Source organism: Panthera tigris, chromosome E2 (assembly GCF_018350195.1).
Source record: "Panthera tigris isolate Pti1 chromosome E2, P.tigris_Pti1_mat1.1, whole genome shotgun sequence".
Classification (NCBI taxonomy): Eukaryota; Metazoa; Chordata; class Mammalia; order Carnivora; family Felidae; genus Panthera; species Panthera tigris.
The window spans coordinates 60641954-60667592 of NC_056674.1; the positions used below are offsets into that span (position 1 = coordinate 60641954).

Here is a 25639-nt window from a genome sequence, read left to right on the forward strand (position 1 = left end):
TGCAGGACGTCCAGCCGTGCAGCCCTCTCCTTCTCTGTCTTTGCAGGTTCCGTGGGGACCCCGCTGCCAGGTGTGGAGGTGCGCATTGTCTCAGAAAACCCCAAGAAGGACGGCTATCCCTACGTGCTCCACGCGGAAGGAAATGAGAAGGAGACAAAGGTGGGCCACTGCTCGGTGCTCAGCTGGTGGCACACGGGTGTCCCCTGGCCAGGACCGCCCAGCAGGCCAGAGGTTGGAGGTCTCTTCCTTGGGGCCCCGACACAGGTTCAGGCTAGTGTTTCCCGAGGGCCCCCACCGGTGTTTCCGGGCACCATGCCCCATGGACGGTGTGCAGAGCAGGGCCAAGGCCCAGCTGGGCCCCGACCTCCAGACTCTGCCCGCCTCCTCAGGCACTGACCCTCCATCCACTGTGGGTCGTGACAGCCTCTGGACAGCCCTTGTTAAAACGGGTTGTTGGAGGCAGCCTCTGGTTAAAAGCGCCGTGCTGGCGGGGCCCTGTCTCCACTCAGTAAACCCAGGCTGGGTGCGGCCGGTTCCTTGCGAGGCCACCACGGGCAGCTCACGGAGCCCCGAGGATGAAGGCTGCCGCCAACCGCTGGAATCAGTGGTGGCTTGGCTGTTACTCTAGGTTGACCAGGGTGAGGAAGGGGATACTACTTACTGTCTTATTTCAGTGAAGTTTCTGGTAGCTGCAAATCTGATCGTCGGTGAGTAGAAACCACAGGAAAGTTGAGGGTTGGTGGGACTGGAACCTTGATGTAAAAGGAAATCACCTTCTCTATAGCCGAAGCCCATGCTAGACGTCCGTGTGACTGATCTCTACTGGACCCACGTGTCAGCTTCTGTCCCCGGAGAGGTGGCTCCCGGCTCCGTACCTGTGCCAGGCCTTGCCCTGTGACCTTGCCCCGTGGCCTCAGTTTCCATGTGTGGAGTGAGAGGTCGAGGAGACGGTCAAGCAAGCGGGTGGAGCTGGTGGTTTAGGTGTAGTGCTACGAACGTGTTCACAGTGAAGAAGTAGGTGTTCCGTTTAGCCGAGAAGACCCCGCCCCTGGGCCCCCGTGGGGAGGGTCAGCCCTCGGCACGTCGCCCGGCTCCCAGTCGCGGCGTTCCCGGGGCCTGTGCAGCCTGACGGTCCTTGCCGCCTCTCTGGCCAGAACCCAGCACCGGGAATGAGGCGTGAGTGGCCGGGGGGCAGGGGGCGCCAGGGTCTCTGCGCCGCACAGGGGAGCCCTGGGCAAGACAGGAGCAGGGAACAGCGGGGCCGAGCCGTGCTTCCCAGATGGCGGGAAGGTTCCGTGTTTGCTCTCACGGGCCCGGAGCAAGGCGGGGAGGGGCGCACGCCTGTGACGCTCGGTGGCCGTGGCAGCTGGGTGGTGCCCGTGTCTGAGAAGGCCCTGACGGCTCCAGAGGGCGGCTCACGTGCCCGGGCCTGTGAGTGCCGGCCTCGTCGCGTCTGCCGGGGCACCGTCTGGGCTCTCGCTGCCGGTCCTCAGCGTGTGTCCTCGTCTCCCCGTCGCGGGCCGCCCCGGCTGTGGCTGCTTGCTGACGCGGCCGGAAGCCCGGGGGCACCCAAGCGTCCCGCCGTCCGCAGCTCTGAGCTGGCGCTTCCCAAGCCTGCAGCTTTGTCTGGCAGGACCTCGGGCTCCCCTGCCCGGACGCTTCTTGGATGCACAGGAAGCGGCTCCGTCTTCTCGGTGTCTGTCTCGCCTGGCTGCCGGGCCGCGGTCAAGGCGGCACCTGCCTGGAGGACCCGGCAGCTTTGTTTGCTGTGGTGCATCTTCCACGTGCCGCGGCCGCCCAGCCGGCGTCGCCTTTAACCCTACACGCACGTCGCGCGGCGTCTGTTCGTTTTCCAAGTGCTCACTTTCAAGAGCGCCAAGCACCGGCCAGCACCAGTGAGGTCCGGCAGCAGACAAGCGGCTTCCCGGCTGTATGTGACACGCTGGCCTGCACACGAAACGTCGTCTCTCGCCGAGGACGCGGAGACACCGCGTGTGGCATTCCGGCTGGTGCAGGGCGGTGGCAGCGAGCTCTGCTTCCCTCGTTTCCCCTTAAAAATTAATTATCTTGTTGTTTGTCCATATGCGGGCTGTCGCTCTGGACAGCAGCCTGCTCGGCCGCCTGTCCTCCTGACGGCCACCAGCCTCTCCTGGGCTCCCCTCCCGCTCCTTCCCCCGCCCCCGCCTGTCCCTGCCATCTGTCGCTGCTGTGTGCCACCGACGGTTGAATGCGACCCGCGGCAGGGCGAGGACTGGGGGCGGAGAGCCGGAGGGCCTGCTCGTGCTCTGGCCCTTCAGTGGGGGGTGGGGTGACCAGGCTGTCCCCGCAGAGGCACTCCCCTCTGACAGACAGACCATCATCTGCCACGTGTCCCCTGCCTCGTGGATGCAGTGGGCTTACCAACTCTGTGTCGAGGGCCAGGAAGAAGGTGGCCATACCCCAAACTGGGAATCTTCACGGGAAGGCCAGCGGCGCCTGATGGGCAGGATGGATGGGCCGGATGAGTGTCTGCCAGCCCTTAGCTGCCCTGTGCCTCTCTCCCCCCGCCTGCACCAACGCTGGCCCCACGTGCCCTTGAAGGGCACGCTCAAGCCACGGAAGGCGAGCAGCCACTCCTTCCTGCCTTGAGCCCGTCCCCGCGTGCATACCCAGATCCTTCCAGCCCCAAGCAGTGGGCGGCACTGAGTGACACAGCCGTCCATCGGGACACGGTGGGAGCCCACAGCCAAGGAGGGACCTGGGGACCTTCAGGGACAGGGGCCCTACCATGGGTCCCACCCGCCCTCACCGGCCTCCTTGGCCCATAGCCTACCTGCCTGCATTCCTGCCTCTTACTCCAGCAGGCTTTTCTCCACAGAGGGTTAGAGCAGATCCCTCACTGTGAACTTGGGCAGGTGTCCCGGCTTGTACCTGGGGGCTTTCTAGCACCTGCCGCTGCCAGAGAAAGACATTCAGGCTGCTTTCAGACGGGGAAGGCTTCATTCCAGTGCTGGCGGTTCTCTAGTATGGCCGCTTGTGGTAAGCAGAGTGGTACCTCTGCGTGGGTGCCCATGCCCTCAGTCACATGACAGTCCTACACGTGAGTCCTCTGAAGACGAAGACGAGAGTCCCCATGAAAACAGCCCAGGCTTTTGGCTGCAGCATGAAGCAGCATTGTGTGTGACTGCTGGGCACCCAAGTCTGGGGGTGTGCCCCATCCAACCTGCACCCGCGTATCCTTGGGAACAGCTGGGGCCCCCAGAACACCAGGTGTGGGCCTTGCTGATCGCCTGCCTACCTCTGAACTCGTCCCAGCAGATGTGGGGTGTTAACTCTGAGTAGGTCTAAGGAATCACAGCAGAAACCCCTGCAGGGCTCTGGTCCCACTTGTGACCCAGTGATCCAGGTGATGGAATGTAGCCTAAGGTAACATTTATTGTTACGCACTATTTTAGATCATTTATTTCTCTGTGATAATATTCTCATCAGTGTTCCCCTTCTCCTGGCTTATCTTCACTTTTTTTTAATTTTTGATGTTTATTTGTTTTTGAGAGAGAGAAAGAGCACAAGGTGGGGGCGGGGAGGGGCAGAGAGAGGGAGACACAGAGTCAGAAGCAGGTTCCAGGCTCTGAGCTGTCAGCTCAGAGCCCGACGTGGGTCTCAAACCCACAAGCTGTGAGATCATGACCTGAGCTGAAGTCGGACGCTTAGCCAGCTGAGCCACCCAGGCGGCCCCCTATCTTCACCCTTGATAAGCCTTCATACCCTTGTCTCTAAAACTTATAAATGTCAGTGACCAAAATTAAGTTGACTCCTTTGTCCCAAAGTCTGTCTGATGAGTCAGTATCACATAAACCACTGTGTAATGGGTGCATGTGTATTTAGAGCTTCAAGTTGGTGGTTCGTTTTCCCTCTTTCCCTAAAGCAATGAAAAAAAAATTTTTTTTTTTTTTTTGCATAAAGAAAATGATGGCCTATTTTAGTTACTTGGTACTTGCTTTCCATAGTCCAGAGACCCCCTGGCAAATCTGTAGGAAAATTAGGACTGGTAGATATGTGTGTCTTTATGGTATTGAACCCATGAGGGGTGGTACATATCTGAGCTGGTCTATACAGAGGTTGCATGCTCTTCTCCCTTGAACTGTGTATCTCTTTCTCTGCCAACACCAGTCTTGCTACTGTCGCTTTATGGTGAGTCTCAGAACTATAGCCTTATGCCACCAAGTTTATTCTTGTTCAGAGCTGTTTTAGTTATTGGTACTATTTTGCTTGCCATACCAGCTTTACAACTAGGTCGTTTGTATGTATTAAAAAATCCTTTGGGGATCTTGATCAAGATTGCACCTAAATCTGTAGATCAGTTTGGTGAAAATTAACATCCTCACTATGACAAGTCTTCTGATCCATGAACATGGTATGCCTCTGCATTCATTTAGGTCTTCTTGGTGTGTGTGTGTTCTAGCTCACTGATCCTTTACATGTCCCACTACATTTATTTTTTTCCTATTTTTTTTAATGTTTATTTAATTTTGAGAGAGAGAGAATCAGAGCATGAGCAGGGGAGGGGCAGAGAGACGGGGAGACACAGAATCTGAAGCCGGCTCCAGGCTCCGAGCTGTCAACACAGAGCCGCACGTGGGACCCACGAACTGTGAGATCATGACCTGAGCTGAAGTCAGATGCTTAACCGACTCAGCCACCAGGTGTCCGACATTGGTTGATTTTCTAATATCAAACCAGCCTTGAACTCCCAGGACCAACCCCCTTGCATATGGTATATCATTTATTTTATATGGTGCTGGATTGGATCTGTGAGCATTTTGCTGAGGGGTTTTGCATCTGTAGTTTCCCTTCATTGTGCTTTTTTTTTGTCATGTTTGGGTGTCAGGGTAATACCAGTGTCATAAAGTGAGTTGGGAGTTATTCCCTCCTCTTCTGTTTTCAAGGAGAGACTGCATGTAATTGGTATTATATATTTATTTAGATAGAATTTACCAGTGAAACCATCTGGGCCCGGAGGCTTCTTTTTTGGAAGACGTTAACCATTAATTCAGTTTCTTTAACAGTTATAGATAGGACTGTTCGGGTCATCTAATGCATCTTGGGTGAGTTTTGGCAGATTATGTTTTTTGAGAAATTGGTCCATTTAAGTTGTTGAATTCTATGCATAGCGTTTTCCGTGGCAACCCCTTACGAACCTTTCCGTGTCTGCATAACCTGAAGTATTCTTGTTACTCTTGTGGATAATTTGTGCCTTCTCCTTCTTTGTTCTTTGTTATTCTTGCTACAAGTTCATCCGTTTTATTGGTCTTTTCTGAAAGAACTTGTTTTTGGATTCATTGAGTTTTCTCTGTTGCTTTTCTCTTTTCATTTTAATTGGTTTCTCGTTCTTATCCTCATCGTTTCTTCTAGCTTGCGTTTTACACTTTTTACAGTTTCTTAAGGTGAAACGTTAGGTTGTCAGTTTGGGACCTTTTCTCCTTCCTGATTCATGAGTTTGCTCATGCAAATCTCCCAGCAAGCACTGCTGAAGCTTTACCTATCCCCCCGATTTTTATGTGTTGTCATTTCGTTCAGTTCAAAATATTTTCTGATTTTCTAGTTTCTCTTAAGACTTCCATGACTCATGGATCATTTAGAAGTATGTTGTTTATTTTCCAAGTGTTTGCAGGCTATTATCTTTCGGTTCCTCATTTTTAGTTTAATTCCCTTGCAGTCAGCATACTGGATACGATTCCAGTTGTTTTCACTTTGTGAAGGCGTATCGCGTGCCCCAGAACGTGGCCTGGTGGTGGACACGCATGCTGCTGCTTCCGGCCACAGCGCGTGCGGGTCCAGCCCCCGTGGTCAGGGTGCTCAGCTCCTCAGGTCTGTGCTGGGTGTCCGGCCGGTTCTGTCGCTAAGGAGGGGTGTGAACTCTCCTCCGTAATAGTCCGTTTCCGCTTTCTGGTGTTTGCTGATGTATTTGGGAAGTCTGTCACTTGGTGAATACGCGTTGATAATTGATACGTCTCCTTGGTGACTTGGCCACTGTGTCATCTTGTGATACCGCTTGTATGTAACGTTCTTTCGTCCAAGTTCATTTTGTCTCGTGTTAATACAGGTGCTCGGTTTGTTGTGATTGGTGTTTATGTGGTTGTATGGTCCCACGCCCTTGCTTCTAACCTGCCCGTGTCACTGCCCTTGAAGTGAGTGTCGTAGAGGTGGTGTGCGGTTGGATCGCGTATGGCTTCTCCCGTCCACCTGACAGTCTTTTAATTGGCGTGCTGAGAGCACTGACGTTGAATTTGATTATGGAAACGAGTGAACTCCAGCCACCCCCACCCACCACCATGTGCTGTTTGCTCGCTGTCTGTTTGCCCAGTTTCTCCTTGCCCCGCTTCCCTTTCACTGCGCTCTTTGGACCCGTGTTTTAGCAGCCCGTTGTAATTTACCTGTTGAGTTTTTGACTATCTGCCTTTGTGCAGCTTCTTAGTAGTTATTCTGGGGACTATAACATATATACTTCCCTTTTTGGAATCTACTTAGACTCCACACTTAACACTCCCAGAAGAATGTAGAATCCCTACCACGGTCAAAGAGAAAAATGCTCAGTGACGCTTGTTAAAAATGGCAGGGCAGACTTCATCCAGGACACTGGGATAAGTGTAGGGCCCCCTGCGGTGGGGCTTTTCAGTGCGGAGGAGAGGTTGGGCTCAGCTCTGAGTGCAGTGTGGTCTGTGCACATGTTCTTGCAAGCAGCAGGGATCGACGGGATCTTTGCTGAGGGCAGGCCGGGTGATCAGATGTCACCTGGGGGTGATACCAGAGGTGAGGCTGACCAGGCATCAGAGCGGGGACTCTTGCTAAACTCAAACAGCAGGGTTTTGTTAAAGCTGGATCTTACAGGGGCACCTGGGTGGCTCAGTCGGTTGAGCGGCCAACTTCGGCTCACGTCATGGTCTCGAGGTCCGTGAGTTCAAGCCCCACATCATGTTCTGTGCTGACAGCTCAGAGCCTGGAGCCCGCTTCATATTCTGTGTCCCTCCCCTGCTCACGCTCTCTCTCTCTCTCTCTCAAAAATAAAAGATTTTTTAAAAAATTTAAAAAAAACCCTGGATTTTACAGGAAGGGCACAGGTGGGCCTATGATAAATTTTGGGAGCCTGACTAAAGTCTGGTCAAGTAAAGAATCTTTGTCGCCACATACGGGTCCCTTTGCCTTCTCTGTGTTCAGCAAACACCATTGTCGTGTGTAACATCTACAGAGGTAATAAACTCCATTAGGCAAGATTATAATGTTTGCTTTCAGCGCTCAAAACTGCAAAACCTCATGAGGAACAGAATAGTCAGTTTTCTTCACCCAGGTACTTACCAATTCTGATGCTTTTATTTCATTTCTGAGCTTCCCTGTTTTCTTCTGGCATCGTTTCCCTTCTGTCTGAAGAATGATCTCGGGCAATTCTTTTAATTCAGACCTGCCGGCCACAGGTTGTCTTGTTTGTTTGTTTTTTTTAATTTTTTTTTCAACGTTTTTAATTTATTTTTGGGACAGAGAGAGACAGAGCATGAACGGGGGAGGGGCAGAGAGAGAGGGAGACACAGAATCGGAAACAGGCTCCAGGCTCCGAGCCATCAGCCCAGAGCCTGACGCGGGGCTCGAACTCACGGACCGCGAGATCGTGACCTGGCTGAAGTCGGACGCTTAACCGACTGCACCACCCAGGCGCCCCAGGTTGTCTTGTTTTTTATCTAAGAGTGTCTTTGTCCCTTCTTCCATCCGTAACGTTACTCTCACTGGACCTGGGGTTCCGGGCTGATGCTTGGACGGTTCTGTCCCGCTTCTCTGGCCTCCGCGGCTTCTGCTGAGAAGGTGGTGGTCGTCGGAGGTGCGAATCCGCTCTGGCCACTGCCAGGCTTTTCCTTTATCCTTGGCCTGCAGTGCTTGGATCGTGATGTGTCTGAGCTGGCGTTTCTTTGGGTTTGTCCTTTTGGGGGTCCGCTGAGCTGCTTGAATCTGCGGGTTTCACCAGACTTGAGACTTTTCAGGCAGATTTTACCCACGACCCCTCTGGCTGCTCGCTGCTCGTCTCCTGGGAATCCGGTAGCAGGAATGCGGGCCCTTACGGCAGGGAGTAGGGTAGGGCAGGTTTTTCCTGTTGCTCAGATGGGGTGGGCCAGTTCTACTGACCGGTCTTCAAGTTCTCAGACTTTGCTTTGTGACCCCCATGCTGTTACTGAGCCCATCCAGTGAATTTTTTTTACTGCTGTTATTACCGTGCTTTCCAATTCTAAAATTTCCTTTTGGTTTTGCTTTAGAACTTTTCTCTCCCGGGGCTTTCAGTTTTTCCATGTACTTCTAGAGTGTTTGCCCTTCCGTTTGGAGCACGTTTATGATGTCTGTCTTAAAGTCTTCGTTAGGGGCGCTTAACATCTGTGCCGCCCGGCCTTGTCCTGCACAGATGGCCTTTTTCCAGAAGAGTTGACATTTTGCTGGCTCTTCACGTGCTGAGTAATCTTGCGCCCAGGACGCAAGAGTATTATGTTATGAGACTCTGGGCCTTGTTTATTTCCAGTGGAGAATGCTGACTTTTTTATTGTTTTACTGTTACCCAGTTAGCTTCAGTCATCCAGCGCCAGCCTTCTCTGGGGTTGGGTGCCTGCCTGTTTATTTTCGGGGCCTTTGCCTCGCCGCCCTGTGGCCAGTCTGACCTTGGCAGTGGAACCAGATAGAGGGCAGCAGTGGAAAAATGGGTGAAATTCAAATCAAGTCTCTGGTTCAGCTGAAAGACAAACGCTGCCTCCTGCAAGCAGGCTAGATGGCAGGCGCTCAGCTGGGCCCTGCACGTGGAGCCCTGTCCCCTTGGGGTGGGGTTGCTGTGTCTGTGGGAAGGGGGCTCAGGAGTCAGTAGACAGCTGCTGCGTCGTTCTTGGAATTCCATTCTGTCCAGGCCTCAGACAAACGAGTCAGACAGTTTTACAGCCTCTTTTAAAGGGGTCTCTGATTTTTTTTTTTTTTTAAAGAGGGATGGTTCTTCCCCAGAATAAGTTCATTCCAGGTGGGAGTTGATAAGTCAAAGCACAGCACTGGCCTCGGTTCAGTCACCTCTCCTGGGTCCACTGACAGCTTCCCACGGGGCCTCTTGACGTGCTCGTCCTCTGCACGGTCTTCTGGCTTCACGGAGAGCCTCTCAGCTTCTTACAAAACCCAGTCTCCCTCCTGCCCTGCGCTGTGGTCACAACGGAGAGAGCCCCCTGCTTCCCAGGGCCACGTGATCCGGGCGCGCCCTCTCCTGGACACCTGGGGCCTGCTCGCGAGCCAGCCTTTCTCGGTTGGCTCTCCGCTCAGCCTCCTTCTAACCGAGCGGAGGCCCCGCGGGAGCTGCCAGGACCCAGCTCCTGCTGCCGCCCCGGAGCGCGAGCCGGCCATGCACGCCTCCTCACACACACGTCCTGTGTGTGTGCTTTCTCCAGGAAGCACCCTGAAGACGGGAGTTTCATCAGGTGCCGGGATCGCAGCTTTTACAAGTGGACAGGCGGCTCAAATCCAGCCAGGCTCCGACTGAGACCTGGGTCAGTGACTCACGTCCTCCACTAGAGGACGGGGCTTTGTAGGACGGGGCTTTGTAGGACGAACGCGGTGCCTCACAGCTCCCCGCACAGCGCCGCCTGCCTGGGCTCTGGGACTGAGCGGTGCATTTCTCAGGGCACCCGGGGGCTCAGCGGCTTAAGCACCTGATGCTCGTTCTCAGCTCAGGTCATGATCTCGGCCCGGGTCATGATCTCACGGTTCATGGGATTGAGCCCCGTGTCAGGCTCTGTGCTGAAAGTGAAGAGTCTGCTTGGGATTCTCTCTCCCTCTCTGTCCCTCTCCCGCTTGTACACATGCATTCACCTGCTTTTTTCCTCTCCCGCTCTCTCAAGTAAACATTTAAAAACAACAAAACAAGAAAGATGCATTTTTCAATCATTTCCAACAAAATGTCTAATTTTGGAAGGGTGCGTGTCTCCAGGGGTCACGAGGGAGGCAGGGGGAGCCCCGCACTGCGAGGTGTGTGCTCTGAGGTATGTGTTTCTCTCCCGTGCTGTAGGTGACCCCAGGGTTCACGGAGAAGGAAGGAGAGCTCTTGGTCAGGGGGCCATCCGTGTTCCGTGAATACTGGGACAAACCAGAAGAAACCAGAAATGCCTTCACCTGCGACGGCTGGTTCAAGACAGGTAGGAGGGGGGCCGGAGGGAAGGGGACACCCCATCTTCGAGGCTGTGTCCCCACCTGCCCCCAGAGCCCACCAACCTCTGAAATGAGAACAGCAATGAGGCCTGGTGGTCCTGCCGCATGCCGTGGGTCAGGAGCCCCCTGAGTGTCAGACACCCTCCTCGCCCCTCCCTCCCACCTTCCCCAAGCCCCCCTGCTTTGTAAATCTTCTCGTCCCCCCTCCCCCCACGCAGGATCCTAGGTCCTTCCGATACTATGTGCTTCCTTTTCTATCCGGGTCATTTTACGTTGTTCTCCCCACGTGCCTGGGTGGATTGTGGTGCTGCCTTGATGTGGGGGCCCCCACCCCCAGCGGGACCTAGAGCCTGCTCAGGCTCCGTGCCCCCGCCCCGGCCCCTCCGCTGTCCTCGCCCTTTCTGTCCCCCCCGCCCCCCGCCTCCCCTCCTTGGTCCCAGCAGACCTTGTGAACGCTAGGTTTGCAACTACAGCAACTCACTTCTGTGTGTGCTCACTTAGAACGTGTGCGTGGTCCGCTTCCGGGTGGTTTCTCCTTTCCTTCTTGTTTGTCTGTATTTGTAAAAGTTTTGTGCTGAGAATGCATCATTTCATAAGAATCTCAAGACACTGTTTTCCAAAAAGAAAGGCCTGTTTTCACATATCACCATACGCGGCCCCGTAAGCAGGAATCTGCCTCATTCCATGCTCTCCTGTGGGGAGCAGAGCCGAGGAGAGACGGCAGGCAGCTGGAGCAGGGTGCCTTGGGGTCACCGTGCACCTCTTAGGAGAACAGTGGCTGTGGCCCTGAGCCTCGTGGCCCCACAGTGTGTGCCTGTGGCTGGCATTCGCGCGGGCGCCTCACCGGGCTCATGTCGGCGTGGATCTGTGGACGGCAGGATCACGCGTCCACTCTGATCTGCTGCTGTCGTGGGCCTGGGGTCACCGAGCGGCAGAGCGGGAACCCACGTAGACCCTGACAGTCTCGGGGTGCCGTGTGGGCCCGTCAGATGGGGGTTTGGTTTGAAGGGACAGATGAAGGATCTTCCGGGGGGGGGGGGGGACGTGGAGGTGTCCCCTTCCTGTCCCACTGGCCAGGCGGCACGTGGGTCCAGACTTGCTGGTCCTGCAGCTTCCGTGGTTCTGTCGCTTGCCTGCAAAAGTGACATCCCAGCGGCCACGGGTGGAGGCGTCCAGGCTCCCCTTTCCCTCTGTGCCAGGCAGAGAAAGCAGGTGTGCAGATGGTTGTGAAGGGTTTGTAGAGGGGACGTCTGTCAGCCTTCGGAGCAAGGCCGGGCCCTGAGAACCCTGGCAGGTCAGCAGAGGGCTCAGGGGTCAGGGCCCAGGAACCCTGATCACCTGTTTCGGAACCTCCTGTCTCCACGACAGGACGTGGTCAGCACGTTAGCTCGCACCTGCGTGGTGTCCCTTTGTGGACACCACGTTCATACAAGCCAGTCTCATAGCAGCAAACCTCTCCGTGTCATTGTCTTTCAAATGCATTGTGTAAGAAATGCTTATTTTGAGCCAATCTTGTTGTCTGTAGCCCTCTGCATGGTCCCTTACTTGCATTATGGCCGTCTTCTTTTATTTTTAAGTTCAGGTAAAAAGCCGCAGATGCTTTTTTCTCTGAAAACCCGGGAGCCCAAGCCCCGTGGACTTTGCCGGTGGCAGCTCCCTGGGCACCGGTGGCCGCGTGCACAGTGTGGGCACTCGGCGTGAAAGCACCCAGTCCCTGCCGCTGATGAATCTTTGCGTTGAAAAGGGATAGCCTGCATTAATTATTGTAAAGAGATGTCTTTAGGAGAAAATGATTTTGAAATTCAGTTTAATTTCATTGTAATGCGCTGCAAACAGGAAGGGAGTGTGTGTGTTTAATTGGCTCTCGGGGGTGAGGCCTGGAAGCCGTGTGCCTTTGTCACAGGCCATTAGCGATACAGGCTGCATAACGAGCGGGCGCAATCAGCTCACAGCTGCCGGCTCCTGCGGGGAGAGCATGATATTAAATAGAAATCAGGATAGATGAAACTTAACCCTTTCCCTGGCCGGCCCCTCCTGCCGTGGGGTTCTGGAGGGCTGCTGGGGAGCCGCTGCCAGCGGCTGCACGGGGAAGGGCCGAGTCCGCCGTGGAGGAGAGGAGAGAGGTCGCCGGCCATCCCTGCCCAGGCCCTGCCTCCTTCCCCAGGTGCGCGGGGAGCTCCCTACAAGCCTACAAGCTCCCTACAAGGGTCGTGGCTGCCCCTCGGGGAGGAGATCCAGGGTCTCCTGGGAAACTCTTCTGGCAGTCACGGTGACCCCTCCTGGCTCTCGTCCCGCCGGAGCGCCACCACGTGGGCTCAGAAACCATCGCGCGTGGGCACCAGCGCTGGCCCGGGCAGGGGGAGGTGATACCCCAGGAGCCAGGTGCCCTCAGGCCTTTATGTTAACTTACTGTTGGAGCAGAGGACAGAGGACACAGCTGAGGACACGGGACGGAGGCGAGGACACTGGGTGGAGCTGAGGACACGGAGTTGGGGACATCGAGCTGGGGACGTAGAATGGACACGGGGACAGAGCTAGGCAGGCCTCATGCTTCCTGCTGCCTTTGATGCTTCCCCCTGAGCAGTTTTGTGTTAAAGACACTGGTAACTGAACATAAGGAAACAAAAACGGCCTGACTTTAAAAAATACTGCATCATATGCTGTTTAGTGTTAGGAAGTGACCTCACAAACCGTGCGTGCTAAGAACACATTAACGCGTTGGTTGAAGGTCGTTAGGGCGTGGGAAGCAAGTGCCCTGAGCAAATCCACCAGAATACCAGCGGGTTCTTGCCTTCTTCCCCAGCGAGCACACGACGTCATTCCTGGGGACCGACAATACAGCGACTCAGCAGCAGGGCGACAGAGGGGCCCTGGCGGGCATCGGGGTACACAGGGGTCCTCTCCAGAGCCGTGCCCCCCAGAGGATCGCTCCCTGAGCCCAGGCAGCCCTGGGGCGGGGGGAGCCAGCGAAGGCGATGGGCGGATCACAGCAGAGAAGGGCGGTTGGCCGTAAAAATACACAAAATACGGTCTCACTTCGTAGTGACGAAAGAGGAAAGTACAGAGACCGAGATTTACTCCTTCACCAAATTGGTAAAGCTTCTGAACGCTTGGCACTCGCCGCCATGAGGCTGGTACTTCTCCTCCTGCAGGTGGGATCGTGTCAGGAGTGTTTCTGCAAATCTGTCCAAGGAAATGAGGAGAATGGGCAGAGACGGGTGTGCAGACGTCCACTGGGGCGTTATTGGTAAGGCGGGAGGGCAGTGATGGAGGCTGCCGGTCGTGAGGCGCGCCCAACGGTGGGTGTTGAGAGGCCTTTAGAAACCATGCTTTGGAGACCAATGATAGCGTGAACTGGTGACGCGTGCCGTGCGCGAGCCGGGTTCCTGTGCGCTGGGCACACCGCCGGCCCCCGTCACCCGTGTGAGGGGCTCCCTCTTTGCCTGGGTCTCTGGCCCCCGGCGCTCCCACAGCGAGCTCCTGCTCTCACGGACACGGCGGTACACGCCATGCTCATACTCCCCGCTCCCCTGGTGAAGAAGGACCCAGAAGGGCGCTCGGGCCCCGAGTCTGCCCTGCTCACCTGCCGCCTCGCGGCTGTCCTGAGTTCTGGTTTGCTTCTCCAACCAGGGATCTTCCGTTTTGGCCGATAAGTCCTAGTCAGGACCTACACCCAGGGATGCCGTGCCGGGCATCGGCCACGCGTGTTCGTGGGTGTGGGTGCGCGGAAGGGAGGGCTGTCACCGACCTGGGAGGCGGGGTCACAGTGAAGGCTGTGCCAGGCGACGGGGCACAGACTGCTACTGGTCCGGCCCCCGTGCTGGCGTCTCCTTCCTGAGTGCGTCGTGTCTTTTAGTTTTTGTCTTGCTTAAGAATCCTTTGTTTCCCAGGGCTCCCGGGGGTGCTGTCCTGTGTCATCTTGTGTCACTTGTCAGGCTCTGCTTTCATAAAGCTAAGTCTCAGACCCCCCGGGACAGGCTCCTGTGGGCAGTGATGCGGAGGGCGCCCCCCGTTGGATGTCGAGCTCCTGCCCCCTGCGGGCCACCGTGCTGCTCCTTCGGCCCCACACCCTGGGCGGCGGATGACTGTGAGTTCGCGGTTTATGTCAAAGTTGTACACGCGGCTTGAGGACCCCTGTGGCCCCGGCAGTCTGGGAGCCCGCCCCGGAGGCCCCGCCCTCAGTGCGTGGGGCACTCGGACCCGAGGCTCATGGTAACCGTGGTCCTTCTGTCCTTGCCTCCCTGAGCAAGGCGTCTACGCCACCCCGCCTCCTGGGGGAGACCCCGGTGCCGGCCGCCCCCACTGGGCCCCTCCTGCACCCGCGGCCGCCTCCTTCCCTTCTGCTCCGGAGCCCAGGAGCCCCCTGACGACGGGCACGCGGGTGCACACTCGGGGGGCACTCAGGGGGCACGTGTGTCTGACGTGCTCGTTCTGTCGGGCCGGTAGAGTTTGGGGTCGGAGCCTCCGCGTTTGCCGCAGCCGCGCCCTTCCTCACGCTGCACGGCCTTTCCCCTCTTTGCGGTCCTGGAGAATCTTCTCCGTCCCAGACACCTGAAGTCGGACAAGCCGAGCACCGAGGCCGCTCCGACTTTGACTCTGTCCTGATGCTGGTGCTCGGATCCCCACGGCCTGCGATTCTGGGAGTCGGTCGGCTGATTTTCTCCCCCTGGAGCCCGGCCGGCGCACAGGGGCTGAGAGCAGGAAGGGCAGGCGGGAGGCCGAGCCCCGTGTTCACAGGCCTCCTTCCCCGACGCACCCGCCCCCCCGGCCCCCCCCCGGCGCATCCGCCGAGCCTCCAGTGCCGACCAGCTTCCCGGGGCGCCTGTCCACACCCCGCAGGTCAGCTGTTCCCGACCGCTGGTTCCCAGCTTGCAGCCTCCAGCGTTTCCTACCGTCCCTACTGAAGGCTTCGGGCCCTGGAAACGTGGTCACTCTTGGTTTTCTCTTGGTTTTCTCAAGAGGGAGACAGTGTGTGTCACACCAGCGGGCTTTAGGGGGCTAATTCTCCCGGGAGTTGTGTCATTTCCTTCCGGCGTCTTCCTAGGCCTCTTGGTCACAGGAGTGAGTCCCCGGGCGGCAGGAGGGAGGCCACCGCATGAGGGAGGAGTGGGGCCTTGGGGTCCCCCTCGTGCAGGCGGGTGACAGCGGCTCCTCTGTCTTTCAGGCGCCCAGCTGTCTGGGTAGCAGAGCCGAGGAGAGGGGCTGGCGCGTGTGCCCCCCGCTGCCCGGCCTAGGCTTCCGTGCCCGCAGACGGACGCAGGAGCGGTGGGGGGGAGCCACCTCCATCTCCCCAGGGACCAGGAGCCAAAGCCTCAGTCCCCGTGGCTGCTGGAAGAGCCAGCTGGTCCCGCCCCTGGGTCCGTCACTTGCCTGCCCCGGATCCTGCACGGCCGAGGACGGTGTGCCCGCCAGCGGCCCAGGGTGCCAGGTCTGCCGCCCGTGCACGCCCACGCATCCGGAAAAGCAGCCTCCGGGCGTCGGGAGGTTTGTTTCCAATGACTGAGGCAGAGACAGGAAGTGGCCGTGGCTTTGAGAGCAGTGCACATGTCCTGCTCAAACCCGCAAACCCGCACTAAGGTTTACGGGTGGTGATACCGCATCTGTCCGAATAAAACCCCCGCAGAGTGAGCTCCAGAGCTGAGAGGTAGGATGGTCACTGGCAGGGGACGCGGATTCCAGAATCCGCGCCCTTTGATAGATACGTTGTTATAAAAAGTGAAAGTTACCAACTCGGTTGGGGTCTTGTGTGTGTGAGGCCCCTTCTGGGTGGCAGGCGTGGTCTCCCCGTGGGCCCAGCCTCTGTTGCTCTGCTGGGACTTACTTAGACCCGTGGCTTCTGTGCCCTAGACCCTTATGGTGGGGCAGGAAAGGCCCAGGGAGTCCCCGGGGACACGCAGGAGGGTCCCAGATGCCTTCCAGCGACTGTTCACAGGGAAGCAGGGAATCACAAGCCCCGAGGATGGGCCCCGTGCCAGAGGGAACTCATAAGGAGGCCCCTTCGGACCGAGGTCCGGGCCGCTGTGAGAAGGCAGCGGCCTAGTGGGCGCAGAGGCAGGTCCCGGGGACCGAGTGGGCAGAGCTGGAAAATTCCATCCTAGAAGTGTCCCTTCGGCTTTGTGAAAGGCATCAAGGGACTTGGGATTTCTTCTGTGGGCCCCAGGAGGCCACCCCCTGCGGCTGGCAAGGCATCCCGAGGCGGCCAGCGGGCGCAAGGGTTCTGCTGAAGCAGCAGCAGTCGTGGGTGGGTGGCCGGAGTGAAAGTCAGCACTCAGTCCTGACCGTGCCCCAGGACCCGGTGTTCGTGTGCACACTCTGGATGCAGAACTGGACCCCCCCGAGGCCCCCCCGAGGCAGGCACGGGACTGGGCTGACTGCCCGTCAGCCGGCTCTAATGGAAGGATGAGGCTCTCGGCCCTGCTGCCTGGCCTCTCGCTGGCGGGCGAGGGGCTGCCTCCTTCCCCGACACAGAAACCATGTGCCTCGGGAAGGACATTGAACCCGCACTGTCCTCTCTCCCACTCAGCCTTCCGCATCAGCGGGTGGAAACCCCGTGTGCAGCCACGGCCTGCTGGGTACGGTGGTGGCCCTGGCTGGTCTGCACGCATACGGGCACCTCCCGGGGTGGGGAGGCCTGGGGGGCAGAGGCCTGTGGCAGAGGGAGTCAACCCACCACGGAGCTGCCTCCTAGCACTGGCTGGGGGCGACGCAGGGTCGCGGGGCCTGGTGGGGCCCGACACGCACAGGTACAGAGTGGAGGGCCAGGTTCTCCTGCCGCCCTGCACCCCCATGCACCCTTCCCCCCCACGTCCGCCCCCGGAGAGCGAGGCAGGTGTTTCCCGGCAAGGGTGGAGCGCTGACACCTGAGGGGACCTCACCAGGCACGTTGATTAGCACCCTGCTGAGCAATTTCCTGTGCTGGGTCTCAGTCCTGAGTTTAGTTCACAGATTCTTTCTTTAAGGACTTCTTGCTTCCTTGCGGGGCGGTTCAGAGGCTGCAGTGACTTGGCAGTGAGCCCGCCAGGGGAGGCCGGAAACTTCTCCGTAGGCCAAACAGCAATTTCTTAAAACTTTTTCTTTGAAATAGGCACAGACTCACGGCAAGTGCAGATGGCGTGCAGGCCGGTCACCTTCACACCATTCCCCAGCGTCCTCGTCCCCCGCACAACACCAAAGCCCACCAGCCCTACACACACGTGTGCTCACTGCCCTCATCGCAAGAGTAGATGGGGCCCCCCTCCCTCCGCCCCCATCCCTGTGGTTTAGGGCGTGGCGCCGAAATAGGTCCTACAAGTGTACCCGGCATGGTTCCCGGGAAATCCGCGTCCTCCGGGCAGGCCTCCAGGCTCCACACCCAACCCGCCGGACGCGGACACTTGGGGAGCACGCGAGGGTGTCCCTGCAAGCAGGTGCGGCCCCATGGTGTGCGGCAGGCCTGAGCCGTCCCGCGTCGGCTGTCACCGCCCAAAAACAGAACCCGTGTCTCCGCCGACCAGGCTCACCCCCCATCTCCCCGGGGGCAGGGCTGGACACTGGCCAGGTGGCGTCCACGGCGCAGCGGGGTCGGCGCTGGAAGGAGTGGGCGTGCTGTCGAGGAGGCCGGGTGCGTGAACGCGTGGGGCGGGTGGGTGCTGTCCCGGTGCCACCTGGGTCTGGGAGGCGCTAGTGTTTCTCAACGCCGTGAATGGCAGGCCGGTGCGCGGTGGGCGGGGGCTGTGGGATCGGCGACTTCCGGCAGGGCTGCGTCGCTGACTGCGAGGTCTGGGGGGGGCAGGAGGGGGGACGCAGGGACCAAGGTGGCCGCGGGGCCTGTGGGGTCTGCGGGGTCGGGGTTTGGAGACAGTGGCCTCCTGCCAGCCACCATCTCTGCTGGACTTAGCCTCTGTTTCAGCCAGCGCCCAGGGAAATGGAGCAGAACGCCTGAAGGGGGTGGTGAAGGCCCTTGCTTTCTGGGACGTCCAGCAGCCTTGCGGGCCAGGCCTCCCACTTCTGAGTGTGTCACCGGGTTAGCCGGAGCCCCCACCCTTCCGCCCGAGGTCCCGCACTCAGAACCGAGGTGCCTGGGGCCTCAGGGTCTCCAGGCACAGTGGGGAGGGGTCCCTGGGAGAGCAGGGCGATCCCATCCTGGTCCCCTTCGCCCCCGAGACGGTGGTCCCCCACCCGGCCCCTCCCCTGTCCAGGGCAGCGAGCCAGAGCCCTGGGCCTCCTTTCCCTGCAGTATGGCAGGGCAGGTGGCCTGCCGCACAGCCTCACCCGCCCCGGTGTGGGCACATGGGGCATCTTCAGCAGGACCAGGGACAGGAGCCTGAGCCCGGGGCAGGGTCGCTCGAGCCGCTGGGCCTCTGGGCAAGTAGAGATGGTGGGGGCTGGCCCACGAAAACTGCTGGAGGACCCGAGTGCCAGCGTGGTGTCCCCTCCAGAAGCAGGAAGCAGTAACTGCTTGGACTAGGGCCATTTGGGGTATTTAAGGAGCAGGTGGCCGGCGGTCAGAAAGCTCTCAGGAGACCACACAGCCATCCAGTGGGGAAGGGGTACAGCCAGGGCTGGGGCTGCATCCCAGGAATGGGGGGCACAGTGGGCCTCGCAGGACCCAAGACCGACTGCACCCGCCCCCGTGCTCCTCCACACTTGGGCCCCTTCCCTGCTGGCCAGCCAGCCCCCCAGTCGGCTGTCCTGGGGCCACGACGCCCTTTCCAATTGCACTTGCCAAGCCTTTGGCTTCTTCTGCTTCCTGTCGGCGGGGGAGAGCCCGTCACGCTCGTGGCCCTGTGCTCTTGAAGCCTGGCCTTCCCGCGCCATCGTGAGCAAGCCGGCCGCCCGGCTGCCCACAGGCTTCCGTCTGGTTTAGTAGACTGGATCACGCCCTACGCTGCGGCAGCTCGGGGCGGGGTGCGGAATGATGGATGGTGCCTTCCCGCACGGGCGGCGTGACTCCTAATGAAACACTTATGATTTATTCCAGCCAGGAACCCGGCACGGAGCGCGAGGTGTGCGGTCGTCTGCAGGGCGTACCAGCGCTGTCCTCAGAGGGCTGGGGGGGGGGGGGCGTCCCCACGTGCACGTGCCCACACGTATTCACACACGTCGGCGCACAGACACACGCCCACCTCCTCCGCGCCCTCACGTCCTGGGCTGGCACTCGCTGTCCCCACGCCACCCGCCTGCTCGCGCTAGGATGCGGGCGAGCGTCATATTGCCCAGTGCTGCCCGAGAGAGGACCGCCGGGGGAAGCGGGATGGGGGACCACGAAGTCGGGGTGGGGGAGCAGGAGAACTTTCTGCTGTCAGAGACCCCGTGTGACTGTGCGCAGCCCAGGGGACCCCACAGACGAAAGGCAGCTGCGGCGGGACCCGCCGCGCCGGGACCCGGCTGGGACCAGGACCCCGCGGTGGGATGGCCGAGGCAGCTGGGCCTCGCTGCCTCTGTTGTCACGGGCCTGAGAAGGGGCAGCAAGAGGCAGCCACCGTGCCTCTGAGCCCTGGTCTCTACGGGCGGGCGGTCTCCATCGGCCCTTCTGGGACACTGCTGTCTGCGTGGGGACCTCAGGCTGAGGTCACAGCCGTTGGAACTCAGGCTTTGCCGCCTTGTCCTGAGACCCCGCATCCACCGCCGTCCCACGGGGTCACCACTTGGGGGGTACTGCTCCCAGACACGGGCACCCAGCCGCGCGTATGCACCTGTAAACACGCGTGCCTGCTGGTGACCAGAGCCCCTTCCCTCAGGCGACACAGCCGTGTTCAAGGACGGCAGGTACTGGATCCGGGGTCGCACGTCCGTAGACATCATCAAGAGCGGTGGCTACAAGATCAGCGCCCTGGAGGTGGAGCGGCTCCTACTGGCGCACCCCAGCATCACAGGTCCACGGCGCCCCCACGCCCCGCCCCCACGTCTGCTGGGGCCCGCCCACCTCCTCCCTCGCCACCTCCTCCCTCGCCACCTCCTCCCTCGCCACCTCCTCCCTCGCCACCTCCTCCCTCGCCACCTCCTCCCTCGCACAGCCCCTGTGCTCAGGAGCACGGCCCCAGGGAGGGCTGGAGCAGAGGCGTGGGCATCCGGAGCTGTGCCCAGAGGCACCGGCGGTTGCGGGTCCAGGAAGCTCCTGACCTCAGGTCACAGGTTGTGAGGACCCTGAGGACGGCAGAGCCTCCCCAACGTGACCCACTCTGGACTTGTCGCTGTGCCCAGTCCACTTAGCGGTGACTGTCTCCTGGGGCCGTGCAGGGAAGGCAGAGACATGGGAAAGCCGACCCCCACCCTGAGCTCCATCCAAGGGCCATTGGGGACCTGCCCCCCCCCATCCCCAGCAGGGTGACCCCATGCTGACCCCACGCCCCTTCCAGGTGGCTGCTAAGTGGGGCTTTTCCCGGGCCCTTGCTTCAGGGCCCCCATCCCGGGCATGTCCCGGGCCCGTGTTAGCCATCGTGGCATTTCCAAGGCGTCCCTCCCTGCTCTTCTGTCCACAGATGTGGCTGTGATTGGAGTTCCAGACATGACATGGGGCCAGCGGGTCACCGCAGTGGTGACCCTTCAGGAGGGACACTCACTGTCCCACAGGGAGCTCAAAGAATGGGCAAGGTAGGGGCAGGCAGGCAGCGGTCCTGCTGTCGGGGGAGGGGTGGAGGGGGTCTCCGGTCCTGCTGCTGTCCATCTAGGGGTCAGGGGGAGCCTGAAAGGTCAGGTGACGTGTTACGTTCCCCAGGCCGCCCCCCCCACACACACACACACATACACAAGGGGCCCCAGGAAAGGTCTGTAATGGCAGGTAGAGCAGAGGCAGCGAAACGAGGGTGCCGGGTGGGAGCCCCCGTCCTTCCAGCGGTGGGACAGGGTGCGTGCTGGGGGGCCTCTCCAGCCTTCCAGAGGAATCTGTGGGCAGGGCGCCCCCTTCTTCTCCCTTCCCCCTCCCCGGGCTCCCTTCTGTCCGCTGGACACAGGCATTTGCACGTGCTCTTTGGGAGTCGGGGCCAGAGCCCTCCCGTCCTGCGCGCCGACCTTAGCCGCAGGCCCGTCCCTCACCATGTGTCCCTTTCCCGGGAGCCTGTGTGCCATATGCCGTGACCCCGGGGCCTCTGTGCCTGCCAGCCTCACAGGCCCCCTTCCCTGTGTCTGCGGTGCCCCGTGATCCATCGGGCTGGGAACCGACGGGCAGGGACCAGGGTCTGGAGGCAGCTCAGAAAGGAAGCTGCCAGTAATGGCCCCAGATTCTGGGAAGTTTCTCCTGCCCGTACCCTCTCCCCTACAACCCCTTCTTCCCGACTTGCCTCCCTCTCCTCAGCACTAAGATCTTTTTAGCTCATCCAACGTGATTTCACAAACAGCAGGAGAGCCTTGTTTCGTGAGGGGCAGCACAGCTGGGCCAGGAGCTTCCCCTGGATTTTCGAAGTCACAGTTGGAAGAATCGGTTTAACAAAGGAGAAGGTTCTAGTGGCTGTAGCTGCTTTGATTAGACAAATTACTTTGTGAAGGAGAAGAAAGCACACACCCTGAGCTGAGCTCTCTGCGGAGACTGTCAGGGCGCAGTCTTGGCCGCCCCCGTGTGGGGAGCCCCGCACCCCAGGGCTCGTGTCCACCCCGCAGGTGTGTGTGCACACGCCTGGCTCGGGGCCGGGGAGGGCGCGGGACAGGCTCTCCGTGCTCTGGGGGATGCACACGCCTGGTGGGGCTCTCTCTGCTCGGGGGGGCCCCCTGGGAGGCCAGGGCAGGCGGCCGACCTGCCGTCTCTAGGACCCTAGCACAGTGAGGCCAGTGTCCGGGCTTCTGTGTCCTCGAGCGGGGCAGTCACTGGGCGGTGGCACGGAGGCCACCCACCCCGCGGAGGGAGAAGAGGGATCCTCCTTCCGAATGGGCAGGTCTGACTCTAGACCTGGGTTCCAGCTCTGCCGGATGAGGCTCTTAGTGAAGGTCCTCTCTCTCTCTCTCTCTCTCTCTCTCTCTCTCTCTCTCTCTCTCTCTCTGTCATGCTCACTGCCGTTTGGGAGTCTTTCTAAAGGTTCTTGCAAATGACATTTTCCTCTATGCTCCCACGTTTTTCCTTTCTGAAGGTTCCGCCCTCACAGACTCCACTCCTCAGGGAGGGCTGACTTCCTCTCTGTGCTGTACCCGAGCCAGACCTGGGGGCTCAGGCAGCACGTCCCCTCGGAGGGGATGAGTGTGGCCTGGGACGGGGCGACAGGGCCACGTTTGCAGGGTCTGGGACGTGGACCACCCACTACCCCTCCACCCCCCAAATACCAGGTCGGGAAGGGGTGTGGATTTACACACCAGGGAAGAATCTGGGGTCTGTGCTCTTGAACTACGGTGTTGATGTCTGATGAGGCCACGGAGGAGTGGTGGGCATTGGCTTAGTGCCTGCTGGGCTTTCTCCCGGGAGAAGCGCCGTGAAGTAGCAGGTTGGGGGGAGGGACACCTCCGTGTCCACGCGTCCATTTCCCCAGGAAGCCTGCTGTTAGCACACAACTCCGCAGGATCCCCTTCTGAGAGCACAGCTTGCCTTGCGGTGTTTCTAAAAGTTTCCTGCTTGGCCAGTTGCTGAGCTGAGACCCCCTGGCAGAGGCTGGGGCAGCACACCCCACCGTCCCCAGGGTCAGAGTCCTCGGTCCAGAAGGACTGCTGTCCTTGGAAATGGCAGGGTCCGCAGGATTTAAACCTTCCTGCATCCTTCATCACACCTTTAGGTCGCTTTCTGATTTTCATGGCTTTTGTTCCTTTTTTCAAAAGTGGCTGCTAAGTTAGGGTTTGTAACCCTGGGCTCTAACTTAACCACCATTTGCCCCCCGTGACGTCCTGCCCCTCCGTGCGAATGCCACCCCCGATGCACACTCACCCACACTGCGTTCTTCACTCTGCTGACCCTCGAGCCGCTGACCCCCGCGCAGACGAAACTCTGTGTGTTCTGACCCCGAAGACTTACCTGCTAATGGCCTGCCGTTGAGCGGATAGCGGTCGATCAATGGCACTTTGTAGGTCGTGTGTCTTACTGTGCTCTTACAGCCCGGAGGGATGCGGGGAAGAAATGTTAGGAAAATCACAAGGGAGAGAAGATATATGTACAGTCCTATGCTGTATTTATCGAAAAATTCCGCTGACAAGCGGATTCATGCAGCTCAAACTGGTAGTGTTCAAGGCTCAGCTGTATTTCTGTTCGAGCATCGGCTCTCAGGGCTCAGTCACAAGGAAGTGATGCGTGTTTCCGTCCTGTGGCCCCAGGCCCGCCTCTGCCCTCTCTCTCTGGGCCGTGGCACCAGCTTCGCACTGGCCTGCCGAAGGGGACGCAGGGGAGGGCCACCCACAGGCACTGGAGGCGCGGGGTTTGGGCGGCGGGGTGGGGGGCTGAGAGGGGCTGCGTCCCTGGATCGGACCTCCAGGTTCGCCCTGCCATGCTCCAGAGCCCCTCCGGCAGTCCTGGTGGCCTCGCAGCAAAGTCCAGCCCAGCTGCCTGTGTCCTCTGGGCCCTAGTGGGCAGCTGGCCGTGTGTCGAAGCCGCCGGGACCACCGGTGGGCCCCCCTCTCCCCTCACGAGCCAGCACCTGAACCCCGAGCCCCCCAGACTAATGATGCGTTCAGTGTGGTGTTGGTGACGCTCACTGCCCATGGCCAGACGGACACGGCCCACGAAGACAAGTGCGTGTTCATGAGCACCCGGCCGCTAAGGCTGAGATTTGGGAGTTCTCTGCCACGGCCCCTCACGAGCTCACCATGACCTCCCCAGCGGCTGAGATGCCCCCACAGCTTGCAGACCAGAGGCCACATGTGCCTGCTGGCCCCGGGCGGACGTTGGGATGCCGTGTCCCTCTGGCCTGAAGCTTGTGGTCAACAGCCCCAGAGAGTGGAGCTCAGTGGCCCGGGAGGCCAGGAGCTGCTGTGCTCTCCTGCCCCCACTGTCTGGCCGAATCCTGTGGTCTCCTCACGAAGGGGCAGGTGGCTCAGACAGGGCCTCAGGGGAGCCAGTGCCTACGGCCCGAGGAGCAGTCCCAGAGTAGAGCCCGGGGGTGGCAAGATCCTACCACATGGCCACTCACAGGAAAACAGGCCATCAAATGGGGCCCCTCGTGGGACTGCGGAGTGCAGGGAGGGCAGCACCAGCCCGCGAGGGGCCCCCAGCCCTGCCCGCCTGCCCGTTCCGTCCGTCTGGCTGCAGCCCTGCAGCCCTGCCCTGCCCTGGGAGGCCTGACCCCGAGGAGGGCTCGTCCTCTGCCCACAAGGGAGCCTGGAACCCAGGCGGAGGCAGCTCCCTCCATGTTGCTGTCCTGCAGCGGGGTGCCCTTCCAGAGCCGGCTGGGACGTGGCCGGGCTTCGGGGCCCCGTGGGACATCTGCCCACCTTGCGGGCTCCCTGTTGCGTTGGGAGGGGGCTGTCCGGGCCCCAGTGCCTGCCACTCAGACGCTGCTCCTGTCTGCAGGGGCGTCCTGGCCCCGTACGCCGTGCCCTCTGAGCTGCTGCTGGTGGAGGAGATCCCACGGAACCAGATGGGGAAGATCAACAAGAGAGACCTCATCAGGCAGTTCTACCCGAGTGACCAGGGTGCCCCGAGGCCGGGCACCGGTGAGCCAGCGTCCCCTGTAAACTAGAACCCCCCAGATCAGAGGGAACAGTGCTGGGGCTAGCAGAAATGAGATCACAGCGCTGATTTTCAGATCCGACGTGACCCCCTGTCGGCTCTGCTGCGTCCTCACAGCCACACCCGCACCGAGCGTAGCTCCCTGTGCTGCCGTCTGCTGGGCAGGTCCCCGCAGCGTCCAGGGGCACGCCCCAGGGCAGCGGGCCTCCAAGCAAAATTCAGTAAAGTCTGTGCAGAAAAGACAAGCATGTGCCGTGCTGTCTGCCCAGGGGCGCAGGGGGGCACCGCGTGCCGGGTACAGAAGTCCTGCCTCTGTGTGCACAGCCGAGTGTCTCCCACAGTCTGGGCTGTCCATGTGGCCTCCCCAGGTGACCTGTGACCCCTCCAGGCCCTCCTGGCTGGACACCCGACTGCTCAGAGAAGCCACCCGGGAGAGTGGGCCTGGGTATCCTGGTGGGGACAGCCCCGCACCGTGAGCGCAGCGTCACCAAGGGGCGTCCCTCTGCACAGGGCCAAGCAGACCGCCACGGGGACTCAGGGCTCGGAGCAGAGTGCCTGGACGCCGTGCTGGCGGCCACATGTGGCCCCATGATCCCCCACAGGAGCTTTCTAGACCAGGGGCCGGGGGGCCTCTGTGATGGATGAGCCAGGGGATCCGAGTTTCTGGCTCTGTGGCCACGCGGCCCCTGTTGCTGTCGATCCTGCTGTTGGTGTGAGAGTCCGGCTGATGGGCTGACGGCTGCCCTGCCTTGACCCACCTATCTGTGCCACGCCCTCCCCAGGGCCCCACGGCGCCCTTTTGCGTCCGCCCCACAGCCCTGCACCTCTGCTCTTAGTGGTGCTGGCTCTGGCACATGGGTGCCCCACCCACACTGCAAGCAGAAAATCCAGAAGCTT

The 25639-nt window shown here is 59.8% G+C and overlaps 1 protein-coding gene across 1 annotated transcript in view; it reads left to right on the forward strand.

Annotated features, from left to right (window-relative positions):
• Nucleotides 1-24984, forward strand: part of ACSF3 (acyl-CoA synthetase family member 3) — a 45039-nt gene extending 20055 nt beyond the window's left edge. The window contains 5 exon segments of the mRNA XM_042969147.1: nucleotides 47-159; nucleotides 10049-10175; nucleotides 19908-20042; nucleotides 20649-20760; nucleotides 24584-24984. Of these exon segments, the coding sequence (XP_042825081.1) occupies nucleotides 47-159; nucleotides 10049-10175; nucleotides 19908-20042; nucleotides 20649-20760; nucleotides 24584-24752 (656 nt within the window). The 3' untranslated portion in view covers nucleotides 24753-24984.
• Nucleotides 24985-25639: the final 655 nt, after the last annotated feature.